Raw genomic sequence first — 21,332 nt, forward strand, 5'->3', positions numbered from 1 at the left:
GGGTATTTCGCCAGAGATTAGACACTTAACTGAGTGTGCAACATCCACGTAAGCATGAATCCTTTCAACCATCATGAGGAAAATGTTACTCCCAGTTTTCCCAGGGGAAACTGAGGTATAGAGGCTGAACTTCTTCAGAGTCTCAGGAAATTAATGAGTCAAACCTGATTCTAAACGCCTTTTTGACAACTTCCTAATGTCTCTCTCCACGTGGACCTTCACTGTCGGCCTCACTTTAACCCGTACCAGCAAGGTAGCCAAGGGATGCCTTTACATGACTGAGTCTTTAAATGACCTTCAAACTGGAAGGTGCTTTCCTGCATCTTCTAATCCAGTGTGCTTGCCACCTGGTGAGACCTTATGAGGCTTCCTGTCCCCCTCCCTCCCACAGCAGGAAGCTCGTACCCCACTCCCAGCATTCCAGGGGATACATTTTAAGATTGTAAGCTCGGTGGGCTATGACTCGTCTAGTCATCCTGGTCCCTAACTCCGACCCCCAAACAGCCCTTGACCCACACCGTTTGCGTTCAGTGAACGCGGCAGATTTCCTGCATCCTCCGTAACTAGATCCCCACCCCACCCCGCGGCCTCCGCGTTCCACAATCAGGACGCATTTGTTAAAAAACGTGCCGGATAATTGGGAAAAAAAAAAAAAGAAACAAAGAAAAAAAAAAAGAAACGTGCCGGAGAGGCGCGGAACCGGCGAGGGCCAGGAGGCCCCAGCAAAGCCTGCAGAGGTTTATCCCGCCCGTTACGCGGCCCAAGGCCATCGCCCGGTGAAGCGGCGTGGGCCCTGGGCGCGGCTGCTACGTGCAGCCCGGCCGCGGCGAGATGGAGCGTGGTCCCTGGCGGCCACCCGGCAAGGGCCAGGAGAGCTCTCGGGCCCCGAGCCATTCCCAGGCCCTCGCAGGCCGCCCATCTAATCCCGGCCACATGGGACGGCACCGCGCCGTAGGGGCAGCCCGCCCTGCCTCCCGGCAGCGGGGCAGGCCAACGTTACGTAAGCCTCCAGCTCCCCCTGGGCCGCCGCATCCCGCCCGCCGCGCGGGGCACCCAGCCCAGCCCTCCGCCCGCCCGCCCCGGACACGGGGCCCCAGCACCGCCCGAGCCTGCTGGGAGCTGGGAGGCGGTGATGGAAAAGTGGCGCGGGACCGCGCTCGGAGACCAGAGCAAGTGGGCGGGCGCGACCAGAGCAGAGAGGGAGGGAGGGAGCGGACACGTCAGGCGTGGAAGGGGATGCGGGGGAGCGGACGTGACCAGCGCGCAGGGGGAGGGGCGGCGAGAGGGAACTGGGGCGCGGGAAGGGCGGTCGCGCAAAAATGGAGAATGGACGCGGGAGGGGAACCAGAACGCAGTTTCAATGAGTTACACGGAAAGCATTAGAATCAGGGGACAAGCACAGGTTGAAGAGGAGGGGGTGGAAGGACTGCACTTAAGGAGGAAGAGGGAGAAACGAGCACGGAACAGGCGGCGCGGAGAAAGGGGAGGCAAGGGTGGAATCAATCACGAGGGACCGAGAGAAGGCAGGCAAGGATGGAGGCGCATTGAGGATTGGGGCAGGAGGAAGAGGATGGGACCAGAATGAGGGGGTAGGGCTGGGGCGGGAAAGGAGCCGGCGGACCCGCCTGATCTGGAAGGAACGGCGCTGGGGACTTCTGAGGCGCAGGCCCCTGGCGTGAGAAGCCGTTCTCCTCTCTCTGATCTCCACCGCATCCCAGACGCCCCGGATCCCGCGCCGCCCCGCCTGCGTGCCCGGGGCCGGCCGGCGCGCCGGGATTCCGCACTAGCCGGGCGCACTGGCCCTTGGTGGGGACGGATGGCGTAGCCTCCTGCACCGCTCACCTTCGGCGCTGACCGACTCGGGCTACGCTGCAAAGACGAAGAGATCTGGAGCCACGCGGCGTGCAGCTGCTGCGCGAGGAGCCGCTGCCTCAGCCTCAAGGTTATCCCGCTGCGGGCTGCCGCAATCCCTCCGCCGCCCCGCCCTCTGCCCAATCCCGGCTCCGGGCGACCCGTGCCCCGCCCCCTGCGTCCTCGCGGGCGCAGTCACCTTCAGGAGGAAGCGCGGCGGCGGCGGCGGCGGCACGCGCGGGCAGGTTGCCCTTTCGGTGGGACTAAATTCTGCGGCGGAAGGACACGGATTCAGAGTCACAGTTAAAGAAACCTGATGGCCAATGGGGACGCGGCGGGGCAACGGGGCCCGCCCCCGCAGCGACTTCCTTCCCAGACCCCCGGGCACCCGGCCACCTGTTGCCGCCAAGTTGGGCTGCCAGATGGGGTGTTTTTTCTTGGCTCTCGGCCCAGGCCACCCCAGCTGTCCCGACCTACCTGGGCAGGGCCCAGATTTATGAGTTCCGGGGCAGCATTCTCCCGGCCCCGCCCTGCCACTCCCAACTCCTCGGGGTGTCTGCCCTGGCGCACCCTCGGAGACTGAGCTGACGGGAAGTTGGGGAGAGCTGCAGACTCGTGCGTGGTTGGAGGTCCTGGCCGCCTTCGGAGGGGCTCTGGCACTGGAGCGGCAGTAGGGAGAACTAGGGAGTGCGAAGTGGGCCTGGAGCGGGAGCGCGAGGCCGTTTTCCTCTTAGGACCATTCATTGTCTAAGGACCGCGGAACAAGGAAGGACAGGTTGGGGCCATGTGAATAATTTAGTAGGGTCTGGAATCCTGCAGAGCGAATGCCTGAGAGTAGAAAGCAAATAGACGGTGTTGATATTAGCGCAGAGCTGGGCATCTGGAAATATCAAGTCAGAACATTAGAGCCGATAACCTATGCAGGAGTCAGCATTTCTGTTTTCACCCTTGTCGTGAATTTAAGTCAGTATTGTTGGAACTTTTCTTACATTTTTCTACAAGACATTTTCTGATTTCCCAATTGTTAGCCAGCAACCAATGATGCGAGCAGTTATCAATTAAACAGCTGTTAACTCTTGCCTTCATTCACAGATACAATGTTGCGCATTCAAAATGTGAAGACCGTTCTCTTAGGTTCTTTTTTTCTTTTCCTGGCAAAAGAGACCAAATGGGTGTGACCTGCTCAGGCATACCCGCTGCCTGCAGCTGAATCACAGGCCTTCATTCGCTTCCTGTTGGCTCAGATAAGCTGGAAGGAGACAGTGACAGCCTAAAAGTAAATTTCTGTTTGAAGTGAGATAAAAATCTTTCACTTTCTTCTGTAAGCCTTTCCTGGTCCCTTTAGTTGTTGTTAGGAAGGAAATGCTTTATTATTAAGGTGGTGAAAGAACATGAAGTTGTTGAGAAGGAAAAAAGACATGCCCCCCTAGGGAGGGTTAGATTCCTCCCTATCAGAGAAAGAGGGATGGCATAAAAGGCCCTCCCTGGCCCCTGAGCTGAGGACAAACTAAGAACAGTGGTGGACAACACTGGGATGGCAAGGTTCTGGCCGATGCTGGACTATATTGTATTTTAAAGTTCTAAATTGTCTGGGTGCAGTGGCTCACGCCTGTAATCCCAACACTTTGGGAAGCCGAGGCCGGCGAATCACATGAGGCCAGGAGTCGAGACCATCCTGGCCAACGTGGCGAAACCCCGTCTTTACAAAAACTAGATGGGCTAGGTGGTGCACGTCTGTAATCCCAGCTACTCGGGAAGCTGAGGCAGAATCGCTTGAATCCGAGAGGTGGAGGTTGTAGTGAGCAGAGATCACTCCACTGCACTCCAGCCTCCGTGACAGAGCCAGACCTTGTCTCAGAAACAAACAAACGAAAAAGTTCTAAATCTTGATATGTTCCCAAGACTGAAATGCACATGTAGAATTGATGGCAAACTGTAACTCCTCAGTTGCAGATTTAGATCTGACAGTTCTAGAAATGCTGTCCACGAGCCTCTGGCAAAGACAAATCCAGCGAATCCTTGCTCACATTAGATGCATAGTAGGCCGGGTGCGGTGGCTCAGGCCTGTAATCCCAGCACTTGGAGGCAGAGGCGAGCGGATCACGAGGTCAGGAGATCGAGAGCATCCTGGCCAACATGGTGAAACCCCGTCTCTACTAAAAATACAAAAATTAGCTGGGCATGGTGGCGGGTGCCTGTAGTCCCAGCTACTGGGGAGGCTGAGGCAGGAGAATCACTTGAACCCAGGAGGAAGAGGTTGCAGTGAGCCGAGATCGCGCCACTGCACTCCAGCCTTGGCAACAGAGCGAGACTGCGTCTCAAATAAATAAATAAATAAGTGCATAGTAAAAATTTGTCACACTGAAGGTAATTTTCTTTTTGCCGATAAGTAGCACAGTATCGAAGATCAAGCTTGGAGGCCAGATGTCAACCGTTGGCTCACGCCTGTAATCCCAGCACTTTGGTTGGCCGAGGCGGGCAGATCACGAGGTCAGGAGATCGAGACCATCCTGGCTAACACAGTGAAACCCCATCTCTACTAAAAATACAAAAAATTAGCCGGGCGTGGTGGCACGCACCTGTAGTCCCAGCTACTCAGGAGGCTGAGGCAGGAGAATTGCTTGAACCCGAGAGGCGGAGATTGCGGTGAGCCGAGATTGTGCCACTGCCCTCCAGCCTGGCTAACAGCAAGACTCTGTCTCAAATTAAAAAAAAAAAAAAAAAGATCAAGCTTGGGTTCCATCATATCTTAGTTCCAGTTCCCTATGACCAAATATTGTAATTTAATGTGTAGAAGTCCAGTTCCTCAAAAGTAAATTGAGGACAATTTACTTTTATGGTGGGGTTTGATGATGTATGTGAATGATTCCAACACTGCCCAATAGGCATCCTCTTTCTTTGGGAATTGACTACTCCTGGAGGGCTGTCCTTGTGTGACACACACACACACACACACACACACACACACACACACACACACACACACACACACACACACACACACACACACACACACACACGTTTTCATCCAAAGTTCCTTGCTTATAACTCCCACAGCTCTTGTTAGTCTTTTGTTTATAATGTTGGGGGCACTTTAGGCTCAGAAGCAGGCCTCGGAGAACAGAATTCTCTCTCTCTCCATTCTTCTGCCTTCCTTTCACCTGTTCCTTTTCCCCCAAGGCAGAAATCTTCCCCCAACTTTGTGTCTTGGAGCTGGCTATAAATGAGTTATTTGTCATACCTTTTCTGATTGTAGGTTGTAAGACCCCCATTTCAGAAGGGTACCTGCCCTGTACCTTGGAGGCAGGGATGCTGCACAGAGGCCAAGACAAATCTCGACAGGCCTTGCTGGGTTCCCTCATTCAGTCTAGAGTATCACTATGAGATCATACCTTTTGGTCCAAGCACATTTCTACATGGTTATCAATCATGCCTATCCAAGGAAGTTTCCATAAAAGGCCTACGAGGACATGATTTGGAGGGCTTTCAGATAGGAGGTTCCTGGAGGGTGCCACTCCCAGGGAGGGCATGGAGCTTCCATGCCCCTTCCCCCATACCTGGCCCTGTGCATCTCTTCGTCTTTATTCATTATAATATCCTTTGTAATAAACCAGTAAATGTGTTTCCCTGAGTTCTGTGAGCCTCTGTAGCAAATTGATTGAACCTAAAAAGGGGATCATGGGAATCCCAAATCGAAGTTGGTCGGACAGAAGTTCTGGAGGCCCATACTAACTACTGATGTCCAAACCAGGGGCATTCTTGGGGACTGGGACCTCAACCTGTGGGATCTGATATTATCTCCAGGTACAGTGCCAGAATTGAATTGGAGGACACCCAGATGATGCCCGCAGCAGAACTGATTGCCTGTTTGGTATGAGGGCAAATCCCCCACATATTTGGTCATAGAAGTCTGTGTTGATTGTTGTAGTGGTGGTGTGAGAACAGAGGAAAAATACAGTCTGAGCTGGCTTTTCCACAAACACCTTCTGACCAGAGCCAGTATGTCTTCCTGAATTTAAGCTTGCCCTTCTCTGGGCCATCACTCCTTTGACCCAGTAACAGGTCGGGACTACAGGAAACTGGGGTTGCTGAAGGAGGACACAGGCTTCTCCCTCTAGAGCCAGCCCTTCCACTGTGTTCCTGGACTTGACCAGGATGGGAGGGGAAACTGCTAGGTTCACTGGATTTGGGTGTGAGTAAAGGTGGAAATTGGTATGTTTTCTGTTTGGATTCTTGACCACAGAATCTGCAGTTTTATGGTTTAACTCTCTAAAATCATTTGGAGTCCTTGGAGAAGGGGTGGTAAGTGTGTCAACAAACCATAATGAACCTAATCCTGGAGCCTAAAGACAAGCTTTGGCCCTGATGAAGTGGGTGAGATTACAGGCTTTACATCAATTATGTGACATCTTAGCCTCTATCTGAAATGGCAGCGTTCGCTCAGGACAATACAATTTCCAGGGCAGCCTACCACGCCTGGCCTCTATGTGAAATTTAAAAATTAGCCAGGGCCAGGCTTGGTGGCCCACGCCTGTAAGCCTGTAATCCCAGCACTTTGGGAGGCCGAAGAGGGCGGATCAACTGAGATCAGGAGTTCGAGATCAGCCTGGACAACATGGCGAAACCGTCTCTACTAGAAATAGAAAAAATTAGCCAGGCGTGGTGGCGGCCGCCTATAATCCCACCTACTCAGGAGGCTAAGGCAGGAGAATCGCCTGAACCCAGAAGGCGGAGGTTGCAGTGAGCTGAGATTGTGCCATTGCACTCCAGGCAGGGCGACAAGAGGGAGACTCCATCTCTAAATAAATAGTATGTAGAGATGGGGTCTCACTGTTGCCCAGACTGGTCTCAAACTCCTAGGCTCAAGTGATCTGCTTGCCTCAGCCTCCCAAAGTGCTGGGATTACAGGTGTGGGTCACTGCACCAAGCCCAGGTGAACTTGTTTTTTTGAGACAGAGTCTTGCTCTGTCGCCCAGGCTGGAGTGCAATGGCGTGATCTCAGCTCACTGCAACTTCCGCCTCCCGGGTTCAAGCGGTTCTCTTGCCTCAGCCTCTTAAGTTAGCTGGGATTACATGCACCCGCCACCATGCCTAGCTAATTTTTGTATTTTTGGTACAGATGGGGGTTGCCATGTTGGTCAGGCTGGTCTTGAACTCCTGTCCTCAGGTAATCCACCAGCCTTGGCCTCCCAAAGTGCTGGGATTACAAGCGTGAGGAACTGCACCAGGCCTGAACTTTTTTTCTAGGTCTTCCTTCAAACTCCTACAATTTCTTCAGGCCTATGAGGGTGGCATATCAGTTTCCCCAGACAAATCCTGGAAGATAAAGTTAGACTTTGGAGTTACGGATAAAGAGAACAAGCTGTCTGTGTGGAAAGGGCATGCTTCATGGAGGAGACATTCAAGCTAGGCATGGAAAATTGGTTAGAATAGAGATGGGTATGGGAAGGCCATGGTGTGGGGGGCGGCCCTGGGGAGGGACAGTAAACAAATACTGAGTGTTTTCTGAATGCAACTGTGTATCTAGGTTTCCCCAGGCTCCTGCAACCTCATCAGTGCTTAGAATGGAAGGGAGAAGCTTAAGGAGTCCTTGGTCACTCTGATGGAAGTATAGTCTTAGCCAAGGTGACCCTGTCAGCCAATGTGACCTCCAGCAATCTTTCTCCAGCCCAGAAATGCTGGGCTCACTGGACAAAGCCTCCTTAGAGTGATCTAATCCTATCCACCAAGCAACTCCCTTGGAGGCCCTGTGCTTTTTCCCTGTAAGTGTAGCCAGAGCTCAGGTCCCCAAAGATGCAAGTGGCACTATAAACAGACCCTACCCCCCAAAAGTAATCTGCCTGGGTATACTTTGGCACTTTCCATCCCAAGGAGAGGCAGAGACTGGAGCATCCTGACACACGGCATGTGGGGATGAGATGGTGCATCAACCAAGATTTGGAAGAACAAGAAGGCATCAGTGAACCCCTGATCAAGTGACTCCCTCCCAGGGGGCCCTCCGGCTTCAGTTCCACCAGTCTGCTTTTTCCCTGACACACTTCCACTCTCCACCTGTGTCTGCCCTTGCTCATTGGCTGCCAGCTAATCTGACTCACTTCTCCCAGGAAAGACAGCTAGGACTGAGGAGACTTTGGGTCTTCTCCTAAGCAAAATAATTTTTAACTTAAAGAGCAGCATCTCTCGCTCACTGTGAGAGGAGGAGAGGTCTGATGCATTTGTGGCAAGTCCTGTGCTCCAAAGGAGCCAATGAATCTTCAAATGAGCTGCAGCCTACCTTATTCCCACTTCTCCTGGGGTAGGAGGGCTCTAAGAGGAATTACACGACCCATAGAGCTTCCTCTACACCACTCCTGAATTAGTCCCAGAAGCTGTGGCATCCCTCAGACCTCCATCTCAGAATCCATCCTGTGAGAAGCCGGTAAGAAACCCAGTAATGACTCAGCACCAGACTCTTCTCCCCTCTCCCCACCAGCCAGAATGAAAGGCAGGATCGAGCAGGCTCCTCCCCAATGGATGGCCACATCCTCACCACAAACTGAGTCATGGTCACACCCTGCCTGATGGAAAATTACCAGGAGGAGGGAAACTGAAGGGTAAACTCCAGGGGTTTGTAATTTCTCAACCTAAAAAGCAGATAAATGTTTGAGGTGATGCATACCCCATTTACCCTGATGTGATTATTGTGCATTCCATGCCTGTATCAAAATAACTCAAGTAACCCATAAATATATATACCTACTATGTACCCACAAAAATAAAAAATAAAATAAAAATAGCCATCTACTCTGTACCTGGAACTAATGAAGAAAATAGTTCTTTTCCTGACCCTAGTCCTAACCAAGCATGTCCAGATCTATGAAGTGAGACTGCTTGAGCCCAGGACTACGTGAAAGGTAGGAGGCTGCTGTCAACCTGTATGTATGGTGTTTGTAATAGGCTTGGCCCTGTGGAGGATGATGCCTTGTTGCTCACACCTGGGTTTCACAGGCTCCAGCTTCCCCACCTCCAGAAGAACCAGGCCTGGGCAGAGAAAAGGGGCAACTTTACCTCAATTCCCCCTCCAGGCTGTGGGAGGACTCCTCTCCAGAAACTCAGGGTCCCACCCAAGTTTCCCTACAATGAAGGCATTCTTGTGTTTGTGGGGTTTTAACTATATTTGTTTTACCTCATATATGTTAAGATATTATCATCTGTGGCTTCTAAACTTCTCAGATCCAAAAAGTCCTATTGCTTTTCTGTGGCACTATGAAATGATGTATTTGACTTTATTACAATTTTATCAGCATAAAAAGATTATACAGATGATTTTTTTTTTTTAAGTGACACTCATAAGGCTAGCTCAGCTATTTGAGTTTTTCTGGTAATATACACCATTTGTTCCTTCTCATTCCATCATTTGCTAGTACTGCTATATTGGATGTCAGTGATACAGAGAAACTATAAGAAATGCTTACAACTGAGAAAAATCTATTAACAATCTTTAAAATTGAACAGAAATGTTGTTATACCATTTGAGTAGCCACACACGAAAGTTCAGTTGCTGGAACATCAGTGAGAACAGTTGGAGATCATCTAGGATAACAGAGTGGTTAAAAGAACTCAGGTTCTGGAGTTGGGCAGATCTAGTTAAAAACAGCACTGGCTGCGCACAGTAGCTCATGCCTGTAATCCTAGCACTTTGAGAGGACTGCTTGAGGCTAGCAGTTCAAGACCAGTCTGGGCAACATAGCAAGATCCCATTTCTACAAAAAAATTTTTTTAAATTAGCCAGGCATGGTGGCACATGCCTGTAGTAATAGCTACTTGGGAGGCTGAGGCAAGAGGATCACTTGAACTCAGGAGTTGAAAGTTACATGAGCTATGATCATGCCACTGCACTCCAGCCTGGGTGACAATGAGACCAAGTCTCAAAAAAAACCAAAAAGCAAAACTTAACATTGCCATTAACCAGCTGTGGGACCTTAGATACATTATTTAAGATCTCTAAAGAAAACCTATCTTCCAGCTTTGTTGTCAGGATTAAATGAAAAAATATTTCTAAAGTTTGAACACTTTTCAGCATAGAACCAGAACAGCAGTCTGGAGTCAGGCTGCCTGTCACTAGCTGTGGAATATAAGTTACTTATGCTCTGTGCCTCTGCTTTCTCATCTACAAAATAGGAATAATCACGCCTACTTCATAGGCTTGTTCTGAGAATTACGAGTAAATATATGTAGAAAACTTATAATACTGGCTGGGCGCAGTGGCTCACACCTGTAATCCCACTACTTTGGGAGGGCAAGGTGGGTGGATCATCTGAGGTCAGGAGTTCAAGACCTGCCTGACCAACATGGTCAGTCTCTATTAAAAATACAAAAAATTAGCTGGATGTAGTGGTGCATGCCTATAATTCCGGCTACTCGGGAGGCTGAGGCAGGAGAATCACTTGAACTCAGGAGGCAGAGGTTGTAGTGAGCCGAGATCACACCACTGCACTCCAGCCTGGGCAAAAAGAGTGATGCTCCATCTCAAAAAAAAAGAAAAAGAAAGAAAAAAGAAAAGAAAACTTTTAATACCAAGTACACAGTAAGTAATCCAAAGTGTTAGTAAATTATTAAAGTGCTTAGCATAATGTCAGCACCTTCTTAGTAAAAACTAAAGAAAATGTCAGCTATCTCTAATACTACAGAGATGAGCACAAAGTCCTCTCAGGAGGCAGGTATTTCAGTTAGAGCGGGCTCAGTGATGAGGTCATTTACTTGGTGAAGAGGTTATTTCCTAGACCTGAAACCAGAATGGGAGAAGAGGGCTTGGGAGACTTGTAAATTAGAATGTATTAGTGTTGATCAAGAATGAGCAAAGTTTAAGAAACGGCTTCTAGAGGGATGGACCTTAAGAATGGTACTTGCATGTTAAAGCAGGTCAGGAACTGAAAACCAGGGTAAGGTACCCAGGCAAGAAGGTACCTCTAAAGTACGGTGAAGGTAATGAAAGACAACAGGTAGTCTAGAGTGTGCTTTGTAAATCAAGCTATAACAGATTTAAAAAACCCTATCCTTGAAATGCCAGGCTTATTTAATGCTTTTTGTATTCTCTGTACTTATATTCCTGTTTTTCTTCATTAATATTTCATAAAGTATGTAATCCCAGCACTTTGAGAGGCCGACACAGGCGGATGGCTTGAGCCCAGGAGTTGGAGACCAGCCTGGGCAACATGGTGAAACGCCATCTCCCCAAAAAGTACGGAAATTATCCATGCGTGGTGGCACCTGCCTGTGGTCCCAGCTACTTGGGAGGCTGAGGTGGGAGGATCACCTGAGCTTGGGAGGTCAAGGCAACAGAGTAAGACCTTGTCTCAAAAAAAATTTTTTTCACAAAATATTTGGAAATGTCCAACTGACACAGCTATGCTTATAACTAAGGATCTGGGGTACATGAAGCACAGCCTGAAAGGCCAGCAAAAGGCTGAAATGGGAATTTCAACAGGGAGAAGAAAAAATTCACTAAAACAATTAGATTTCCTAGAAAGAGCTGCCTTCCTTTACCACCTTGCTAACGTTGGTGAAATTGCATTGTTTCATTAAGTGAAGCTGCATTCCCTTAGGATGTCTTTATAGATTTCAACTTAGAGACAAACCCCTCTTCCTGCTCCCACCAGTTCTCCCCTAACCTCACTTACCCTGAAGAAATAGGTTGGAGGAGAAAGAGAGTAGGGGCCCAGTTTCTGAGATACAGAGCAAGGGAGACTGGGCAGGTTTGTGCAGAAAGCAATAGGCCCTAAAGGCAGTAAATCTTAGCTGCTCTGGCCTCAATGGCCCTTTTAAATTTTGACTAATAGTCATTAGTGGTATTCTATATTCTCGGTCTGTTTCATCTGCACAACTGACAAGTTTTCCTTTAATCCACTGATTAAAAAGCTGACACATCTGGAGTATACTACAATAAATGGACACAACTTTGATACCATGCAACATAAACAGTCCCAACCCACAGGATATTCCAGTCTCCCCACCCCCTGCCCCTTGTGAGGGCTTGGGGCAAGTGCTGCTCCAAGGCTAGTCAAACCACAGTGATCATATCCAGTCCACAGCACCTTCCATTTTATTGTTTTATTTACAAACAGGGTGAAGTCAAAGGGAAAGTCAGGGGATGGAGTCAGTCTGGGCCATCCAAATGTGGAGTAGTTCTTGGGTCAAGCTCCACCATGAAGGCCACCTCTTACATATCCTTTTCCTGCCCCTTGGTAATGGCCCCTTGATTCCTCAGGGCAGCCTCAGCTGCTGTACCTGAACACTTTTATGAGGGCAGATGGATCCTGGGGTAACAGGGGTGGTACGAGGGCTGGGGCCCCCTCAGTTTGTGTAAACCTGAGTTCCGATCACACGCATGATTTCCTTCTGTATCTTGGGGTCCTGAGTATTAATGTTGGCATCGCCCACCTGACCATCCTCATATCTGCCAAAGATAGGGCAAGTGTGAGCATAAGAGGGAGAACAATACCAGAATAACATCAGTCAGTGGAACTGTATTTCAAGGTATGGCCATTCCATCCCAGAAGTCAAAGCCCTTTCTCACTGCTTCATAGTGGAAGATATTCAGCTTATCTGGTTTCCTCTAGATAGATCCCAACAATCTATACCCATTCCCATCCTCCAATGGTAAAGTCCCAGTGACAGCTCCACTCAGGTAGCCAAGGACATGTCTCAGATAACAGAAATAGACTTTTCCCAGTAGCCACACACCATCACACCCCCAACCTCACTCCTCGAGTAATCCCCAGAGTCCCTCCGAGACTTACACAAAGAAGAACCTTGTGCAGACATGGTCGGACACAGGGCACACCCAGATGTTCCCATGCTTCTGGAGGTCCTTAGATGTAATCACTGGGAGAAAGAGGGCCAGAAATCATAGATACAATGCTTAAGGCACGGAGTCCAGGCAAGAGAAGGAAGCCATGCCACTTCAACATCACTCTTGGCCAGATCATGTGCCAAAATTACATCAGAAACAAGGGTTAGAGACCCAGAAAAACAGGACATGGGCAAGCTACCTACCTTCACAAAGTGCTATACAGTTTAGATTCCGACTCTGCAGGAACCTTGACTGAATGGATCGGGTCTGGAAGAGAAGGAGGCAAAGGAGACCAGAGCCAGGTAGATGGGTACAGCTTTCCCTAGAGAGGCTGGTTAGCTGATGATTGGGAGTGGGGATCAGAGATATCCTGGGCTCCCAGCAACCCCCCACCCCCGAAAATTCTGCTTTCCCATAATCAGTCTGGATAGGGTCACAGCTTCCATCTTTCCATTTTCATCTAAACTCAGCCTCTGCTTTTATACTCATGACTTCAGCTACATATGACTCCAGACGTGTGTTCACTTTAGAATATACCTGATTCCTTTAAATGATCTTCAAATCACTCCCCAACCCATTCTCACCCCACTGTTTCCCTGTCCAGCTCTGGAGCCTAAATGAGCCCCAGGGAAAGGTCCTGCCTCATTAGAACAGTTCCAATACCTGGGGGATGGTATTCATCCTGTTGTATCTCTGGACCAGCTCATCCTTGGAGGGCATCCTGTGCTGTCCTTTTCCCATTCCTGTCACAGAACAATACACCCACTTCATTTATCAAAAATTTACTGAAGTGCCTACTATGTCCCAGCACTGAGCTAGATGCTCATCAAAACAGCAGAGAATAAAACAAACAAGATATTTTCCCCCACAGAATTTAGTCTGCTGGAAATTACAAGCAAGAACAAGTAATTAACAACACAGTATGGTAAGGGGTTGTGATGCAGATTATAGAGCATGGTGTGAGCCTAGAGGAGGGCAAGTAGCCTAGCCTAAGAGTTTAAAGAAGTCATGTGGTGACAGATAGACTGAGAACTGCAGGATTAGGAAGAGTTAATTAAATAAACAGCGGGGAAGTGTCTGGGCAGAAGTAATAGGATACAGAAGGCCTGAAGGAAAGATAAGGTAGTGTGTGTTAGTTGCATAGAGAATAGTGAATTGCAGAGGAGTGGCGAGAAATGATGTAGAAGAGGCAAGCTAGGATCAGATCAAGCAGGCTTTGCAGGCCATGTTAAGGCAACTAAAGTCTATCCTCAGAACATTAGGGAACCACTGCAGGGTTCTAAGATAGGGGAGTAGCACATGAAATCAGCCAGGAATGAGGGGCCCAGGAGAGTGGGACATCAATACCTTGGTGTCAAGTGCCTGGATGAGTAAAATGAATGGAAAGGAAGCAAGCAGAACAAGTCAGATTTGCTCTAGTCTCAAAGTTACATTAAAAATCTGACCAGTCATTCAAGAGAAAAGCATCAGCAGTTAAGTGATGAATAATTTTGTACAGGAAATCACAATGGCAGCTACCTTGAAGAATCCTACTTCAAAAAGTCTTCCCAGGCTTGAGAAAGAAGTGCCCATTCCTTCTAGTTTCCACATTATCTAAATCCATAAACTCTCTACCTTCCTTACTCCTGTTTATAACATTTATAGACTCAACTTGGACTTTTCTTATTTAGATATGAAAATGTGCTTGTGTGCTCTCACTCCTCACTCTTTTTGGTTTGAGGATAGGATGTTAAGTCTCTGTACTCAGCTTTATCATAGGCCCAATCTTACCATAGTTAGGGATAAAAGTGTGTACGCCTGTGTGGACACATGTGCCTGTGTGTGTGTGTGTCCACCAGGGAGAGAGATGAAGATGGAAATGATGCTATAATTATAGGTCATAAGCACTCTCACCACTCTACGCTGGAACTTTCTATTATTATTAACTCCACTCTGGTCAGTTCTTGGTTTTCTGATAGCCATGGTGTAGAAATAGACTGACAGCTGTTGAACTGACATTCTTCACTGCTCAGGCTGTCAATTCATCATGCATTTACACTCAAGTCTCATGACAGATTTAGGTAGGGCCTGAACAAAACTCAGGACACCAAGAGCCTCAAGGCTTGAATTGCCAATTTCTTCCTTTTACAGGACAGGTACTCATAACCCCTGTTTTCACCTTCCCCATCAGCCTTAACTAGGTTCAGCTCTCCATCCAAACATCATGACCTTCTCTCAAATTGGGTATGTCAGTGACAAAAAGTAAAATTCCCATTCAGGTTATACTCCAGAGGAGGCAGATAAGAAGATAATAAATAACAATCTGATTTCTCTGGCAGGTCTTAGAGATGGCCCTTATGATATAACCCAAATCTTGTCCCACCTCAATCCTGTTGTACACTGTCCTTTCCATACTGATCCAATGATTGTCCATTTCCTGAGCCCAGACCCTGAGATCATGGTGGCTAGAACAGTTCCTAGATGTTTTGTGTCCAGAGTATGCACTTATCAGAAGTCCCTAAACAAGACTAAACAAACAGATGAAGTATATCACCTCCTTTTTCATTGTCCCTATTTCAACCTGAACTTTATAGCCAAGTCACTGGAACCTCTACTAGATATATGAACGCTATTTACACCAACTCTCACTTCCAGAGGGCACCCAATGCCATTAGGCTAAAGATAGTGTGAGAAAGGAAAAACAGAAAAGCAGAGCAGAATAGCGTAGAAGAAAACATACACGACAGTTGGTCAAATGCTGGAGTAACTACAGTAAGTGGAACATTTGCACACATTTCCCCCAACATCCCATTATACATACTCACATATCTATAGGGCCCTCAGAGACCCGTCATTCAAGCAAGGCCTACTCTGTCAGCCTAATATAGTGTATCAGTCCATTTTCACACTGCTGATAAAGACATACCCAAGACTTGGTAATTTATACAGGAAAAAGGGTTTAATGGACTTACAGTTCCACATGGCTGGGGAGGCCTCACAATCATGGTGGAAGGCAAGGAGGAGCAAGACATCTTAAATGGATGGTGGCAGCCAAAGAGAGAGCTTGTGCAGCGAAACTCCCCCTTATAGAACTATCAGATCTCATGAGACTTATTTACTATTACAAGAACAACACTGGAAAAACCTGCCCCCATGGGCCAGGCGCAGTGGCTCACGCCTGTAATCCCAGCACTTTGGGAGGCCAAGGCAGGCGGATCACGAGGTCAGGAGATTGAGACAATCCTGGCTAACACGGTGAAACCCCATCTCTACTAAAAATACAAAAAAAATCAGCTGGGCGTGGTGGTGGGTGCCTGTAGTCCCAGCTACTCGGGAGGCTGAGGCAGGAGAATGGCATGAACCCGGGAGGCAGAGCTTGCAGTGAGCCGAGACCACGCCACTGCACTCCAGCCTGGGCGATAGAGTGAGACTCTGTCTCAAAAAATAAAAAAATAAAAAAATAAAAACCTGCCCCCATGATTCAGTTACCTCCCACTGGGTCCCTTCCACAACACATGGGAATTCAAGATGAGATCTGGGTGGAGACACAGCCAAACCGTATCATATAGTGATAACAACAATGGCCTAGAAATTAGGAGACCTGGATTGCAGCCCTATCTCTGCTACTCATAGCTGTGTGACCATGAGAAAATCATTTAACTTTTCTGTATATCAGCTTTCTTATCTGTAAAGTAATAAGGAATTAAATTCGATGATCTATAACTCCAATAGTAAAATTCAATTGCATTTTGTATCTATAATCAATTACCCTTTGAGAGAGGGAGATGAAAGGTGTCTATGATATCTTTATGTAATCGGTTAAGTGATGAAGAAAGACGAGAGGTCAACAGAGATTTCTGGCTTCATCTGGTAACTAAAGGTATTTAGGCACTTGGTAGTAAACAAAGGCCAGGGGGAGAAAAGAGAAAGAAAGGGAGGGCATAGGGAGAAAACAGAAAAGAAGAATCTCAGTGGGCACCAAGAACCATGAGAATCTCACTACTCGGAAAGACAAAAGAACTTAATTAGAGGGATGCTTAGGCTGAGACAAAGATAAAAAGTGAAGAATCCAGACAAATCAAAAAGACTATTCCAACCCTAACCCCACTTTGGATGCCAGGCACACAGACTAAGATTCACTCATATATTCAATAAATATGTGTTGGTCACTTGCCCTGTGTGGATTAATCATAATCTTTGTTTCATGACACGTTATTGTTTTGTTTTTTTGAGATGGAGTCTCACTCTGTTGCCCAGGCTAGAGTGCAGTGGCACGATCTCAGCTCACTGCAACCTCTGCCTCTCACGTTCAAGCGATTCTTCTGCCTCAGCCTCCCGAGTAGCTAGGACTACAGGTGTGTGCCACCACGTCCAGCTAATTTTTCTATTTTTAGTAGAGACAGGGTTTCACCATGTTGGTCAGGCTGGTCTCGAGCTCCCAACCTCGTGATCCGCCTGCTTTGGCCTCCCAAAGTGCTGGGATTACAGGCGTGAGCCACCATGTCCAGCCTCATTATTATTTTTTAATAAGACAATGAATACCCAGAGACCCAATCAAAGAACTAAATTCTAAATCTAAAACATTACCAGTGACTTACATCTAACTACCTGCCTCCCTTTGGAGGTAGTCACTATCCTGCAATTTGAGTTATTCTTCTTTTGTTTTTTCTTTTTCCTTTAGTTTTCACACACACACACATAATACACATATATATGCCTAAATAATGTTTACTTTTGTTTGCTTTTGAACAATATAAAAAAGGCATCACAGTCTCACTCTGTCTTCTGGGACTTCCCTCTTCTTATTGAACATATTTATTATTATTATTATTTTTGAGATGGAGTCTTGCTCTGTCACCCAGGCTGAAGTGCAATGGCGCAACCTCACCTCACTGCAACCTCCGCCTCCCAGATTCAAACGATTCTCCTGACTCAGCCTCCCGAGTACCTAGGATTACAGGCATGCGCCACCACGCCTGACTAATTTTTTTTGTATTTTTAGTAGAGATGGGGTTTCTCCCTATTAGTCAGGCTGGTCTCAAACTCCCAACCTCAGGTGATCTGCCTGCTTTGGCCTCCCAAAGTGCTGGGATTACAGGCATGAGCCACCACGCCCAGCCAAAAAATACATTTTTATTACTAATCTTTTGTGGTTATATGTGCTGCAAATGTCTTCTGTCGGTTTGTAGCCTGTCTCTTCACTTTCTTGAGGGTGTCTTCTGAAGAATATAAGTTTTAAATTTTTTTTCTTTTTTGAGACAGGGTCTCGCTCTACTGCCCAAGCTGGAGTGCAGTGGCATGATCATGGCTCACTGCAGCTTCAACCTCCTGGGCTCAGTGATCTTCCTGCCGCAGCCTCCTGACTAGCTAGGATTTACAGGCACGCGCCGCCAGACCTGGTTATTTTTATTTTTTTGCAGAGATGGGGTATTGCCATGTTGCCCAGGCTGGTCTTGAACTCCTGAGCTCAAGCAATCATCCCATGTCAGCCTCCCAAAGTGTTGGGATTACAGGTGTGAGCCACTGTGCCCAGCCAGAAGTTTTTAATTTTAATATAGTCAAATTTATCAATCTTTTATGATTTGTAATTCCATTTTTTCTATTCTCTGGAAGACTTTGGATAAAACTAAAATAATTTGTTCCTTCAAAGTTTAAGATTAATTTGTAAAACTATCTGGGCTTGGTGAGGTTTATTTTGTGTATGGAAATTTTTAAACAATTTCTATTTCTTTTATAGTATTATGACTATACAGGCTATTTCTTGTCAGATTTGTTATCTTTTTCTAGGAATTTATCCATTTTATCAAAGTTTTTAAATTATTAGCATAGTGTAGAGAACTCTCTTATTACTTTTTATTTTTTATTTTTTTTTAGGCAGAGTCTTGCTTTGTTGTCTAGGCTGGAGTGCACTGGTTTGATCTTGGCTGACTGCAGCCTCTGCCTCCTGGGTTCAAGCGATTCTCCTGCCTCAGCCTCCCAAGTAGCTGGGATTATAGGTGCATGCCACCATGCCTGGCTAATTTTTCTATTTTTAGTAGAGACAGGACTTCACCCTGTTGGCCAGGCTGGTCTTGAACTCCTGACCTCAAGTGATCTGCCCACATCAGCCTCCCAAAGTACTGGGATTACAGGTGTGAGCCACTGTGCTCTGCCTTATTACCTTTTTAAATTCTGCTGTATCTATAGTTGTACTGCTTTTTTTGGTCATTATATTATTTAATTGTGTCCTTTTTCTCTTAATCTAACCAGGGTTTATCTGTTCTGTTAGTTCTTTGAAATCATCTTTGGACTTTTTTGGTACTATCTATTGTACCTATTTTTATTTCACAGGTGTTAGTTCTTACCTGTATTATCTCCTTTTTTCTATTTTGTTTGGTTTATTCTGTTGTTAGAGATGTTTTTAGGCCTCTGATTCTGGCACTTTCTTTTTTCTTTTTTTTTTTTGAGACAGGGTCTCCCTCTGTCAACCAGGCTGGTGTGCAGTGGCACAATCTCAGCTCACTGCAACCTCTGTCTCCCGGGTTCAAGCGATTCTCCTGCCTCAGCCTCCTGATGGCACTACATTTTCTGATCTTTGTAACAGTTACAAATTACTACAGGATATCAAGTAATAATCTATTAAGAATCTAGCACAATCCCCTTCATGTGGTGAACATGCAACTACATGGTGACTATACCTTGTACAGAGACTACATCAAACAAGCACAAAAGCAGACTGAAAAGGAACTAAGACATGAGCCAGGAAGACTGAGAGAACTCTAAATCAGATTTCCTTTTCTGAGCTGGACTGATCTCCTGATTAGAATCTGGACCTCATCTTTAGAATAAAATGCTTTATCTTGCATTCAATGTGACTAATATAATAGTGTAAGATTATAGACAGTTTAAATTTTAAAAGATGGTTGAGAGAGAGAAGAACAGTGTCTCTAGAAATATAAGCCAATGGAAAGGACGCAAGCCTTCAGGCCTTCAGATGTTTTCAGGAAAGGACGCAAGCCTTCAGGCCTTCAGATGTTTTCACATGTAAACTTACATGTACAAGTATACACAAACACAATCTATAATTGCCAACACCAAACATGTGTCCTACAAAAAGCCTTGTTATGTCCCTGTTATTCTTCCACCCATTCCCAGGGCCAAGCCCCTGCTATGAATAAAACCATCATTTTTAACAATAACTGGACTCACCTTGTAAAGAATCTAAATTTCTAACAATAAAATGTAGAGAGAGAGAGAGAATATGTATCCATGATCGGGGAGAGAGCTGACACAGACCAAGTATCCATAATGAGGGAGGAACAGACAGCACAAATCATGTATTCACAAATGGAGGCAATGTAAATAGACTCAAGGTGGCCACAGAATATTTCTTACCTGAGTATCCAAAGGAAATACTGGAGATGGGGCTCAGGTAGATGCCTTTGCCATAGGCTGCTCCATGCAGCTTGCAGGGAAACACCAGGATGAGTAATATGAGCCTGGGCCCTCCCATGGCTATTTATTAGGCAGCAGCAAGGCTTATCCAGCCCTCTGTCCCTCCTTCTGCCTTCTCATTCAAGTAACCCTAAGCACCTATTCTCGGAAAGCCAACTGGCTGAAAAGTGGATGCAGGTTAACCTGCTTGCCTATGAAGTGCTACATACTGAAGCATTGGAGAGTGGGAAATGGTAGAACCACTGAGTCAGTCCCTCAGCATTCCTTTTCCTGTCTCCAGGCCTTGGTACACATGCAGATTCCAAAAAAGAGGAACTACAGAACGGGTAGCCAGAAGGAGGGCCAATACACACTCCTTGGAGTCTCTCAGGGCATAGAAACAAGTCTCCCATATCTACTCCTTGAATGAACAGCCACATAAATTGAAAAGCTCTAATAGATTAATTCATCACAGTGGCTACAATCAGCAATTCCATATTCCTGCTTACAGGTACATTCCCATTCCCCAAACCACCAAAAAAATGCAGCCTGAGATCAAATACACAACAGCCATGTTCTCTATTCATACAGTTCTAACTTCCTCTCTAGGGAACTCCACAAGACAGGTTAGGCTTGAGGACACTGAGGCAAAAACAGCTTACTCTGGAGCAGCCTTCCACAAAACTGAGTAGGGAAGGGAGTGGCTAGAAATAAAGGAGAAAGGGGCACAGCCTCACCTGCAGTTTGGTGTAGGATGCATTGACCAGCCCATTGCGCAGGATCGAATGCCAGTTCTCAATGTGGGACCCACTGTAAGGCAGGGTAGAATACATGTCTCCTTATGATATGAGGTTCCCAGGAACACTCCCAAGACTGCCATTCCCACCCATTCTCACCCACACAGGACATGAAGATGAACAGGTACACCTAGTGATGGACATGCACATGGATACGGTCACAGGCACGCAAGATGTGTGTGTGTGGTTAAACTCTACTTCTCTATTTCCAGTCCCATCCTCTCTTCGGTGCTTCAGCTACTCCCATCCTAAATCCTCAACTGCTGGTTCAGTATTTTTATTTGCCCATTCTCCTGACATTTCAAATTCAATAAATTCATCTGAAAATCAACAAATTTATCACTGACCCCAAATATGGCTTCCAGTTCTGACTTCATGTTCTATTTTAAGAAAAGGGTACTACCAGTCCCTATAAGTTCTCTTTAATACCTCTGTTTCTCTTTCCCTCCTCTCAAAATTAG

The 21,332-nt window shown here is 46.8% G+C and overlaps 2 protein-coding genes across 14 annotated transcripts in view; both read right to left on the bottom strand.

Annotated features, from left to right (window-relative positions):
• The window catches only part of PKM (pyruvate kinase M1/2), a gene marked incomplete at its 5' end in the record, with an annotated part of 32,067 nt that extends 30,066 nt beyond the window's left edge, over window positions 1-2,001 (bottom strand). The window contains 1 exon segment of the mRNA NM_001133611.1: window positions 1,843-2,001.
• Window positions 2,002-11,909: 9,908 nt separating this feature from the next.
• Window positions 11,910-21,332, bottom strand: part of PARP6 (poly(ADP-ribose) polymerase family member 6) — a 31,575-nt gene continuing 22,152 nt past the window's right edge. For 11 of the 13 annotated variants that reach the window (XM_024232137.3, XM_024232134.3, XM_024232132.3 and 8 more), the window contains 6 exon segments: window positions 20,812-20,884; window positions 20,036-20,105; window positions 13,346-13,425; window positions 12,886-12,949; window positions 12,630-12,714; window positions 11,910-12,286 (listed from right to left, as the gene is read on the bottom strand). In XM_024232137.3, coding sequence (XP_024087905.1) covers window positions 12,184-12,286; window positions 12,630-12,714; window positions 12,886-12,949; window positions 13,346-13,425; window positions 20,036-20,105; window positions 20,812-20,884 — 475 coding nt within the window. In that variant the 3' untranslated portion in view covers window positions 11,910-12,183. 13 annotated transcript variants of the gene reach the window in all.

This window comes from Pongo abelii, chromosome 16 (genome assembly GCF_028885655.2).
Source record: "Pongo abelii isolate AG06213 chromosome 16, NHGRI_mPonAbe1-v2.0_pri, whole genome shotgun sequence".
NCBI classification, from domain to species: domain Eukaryota; kingdom Metazoa; phylum Chordata; class Mammalia; order Primates; family Hominidae; genus Pongo; species Pongo abelii.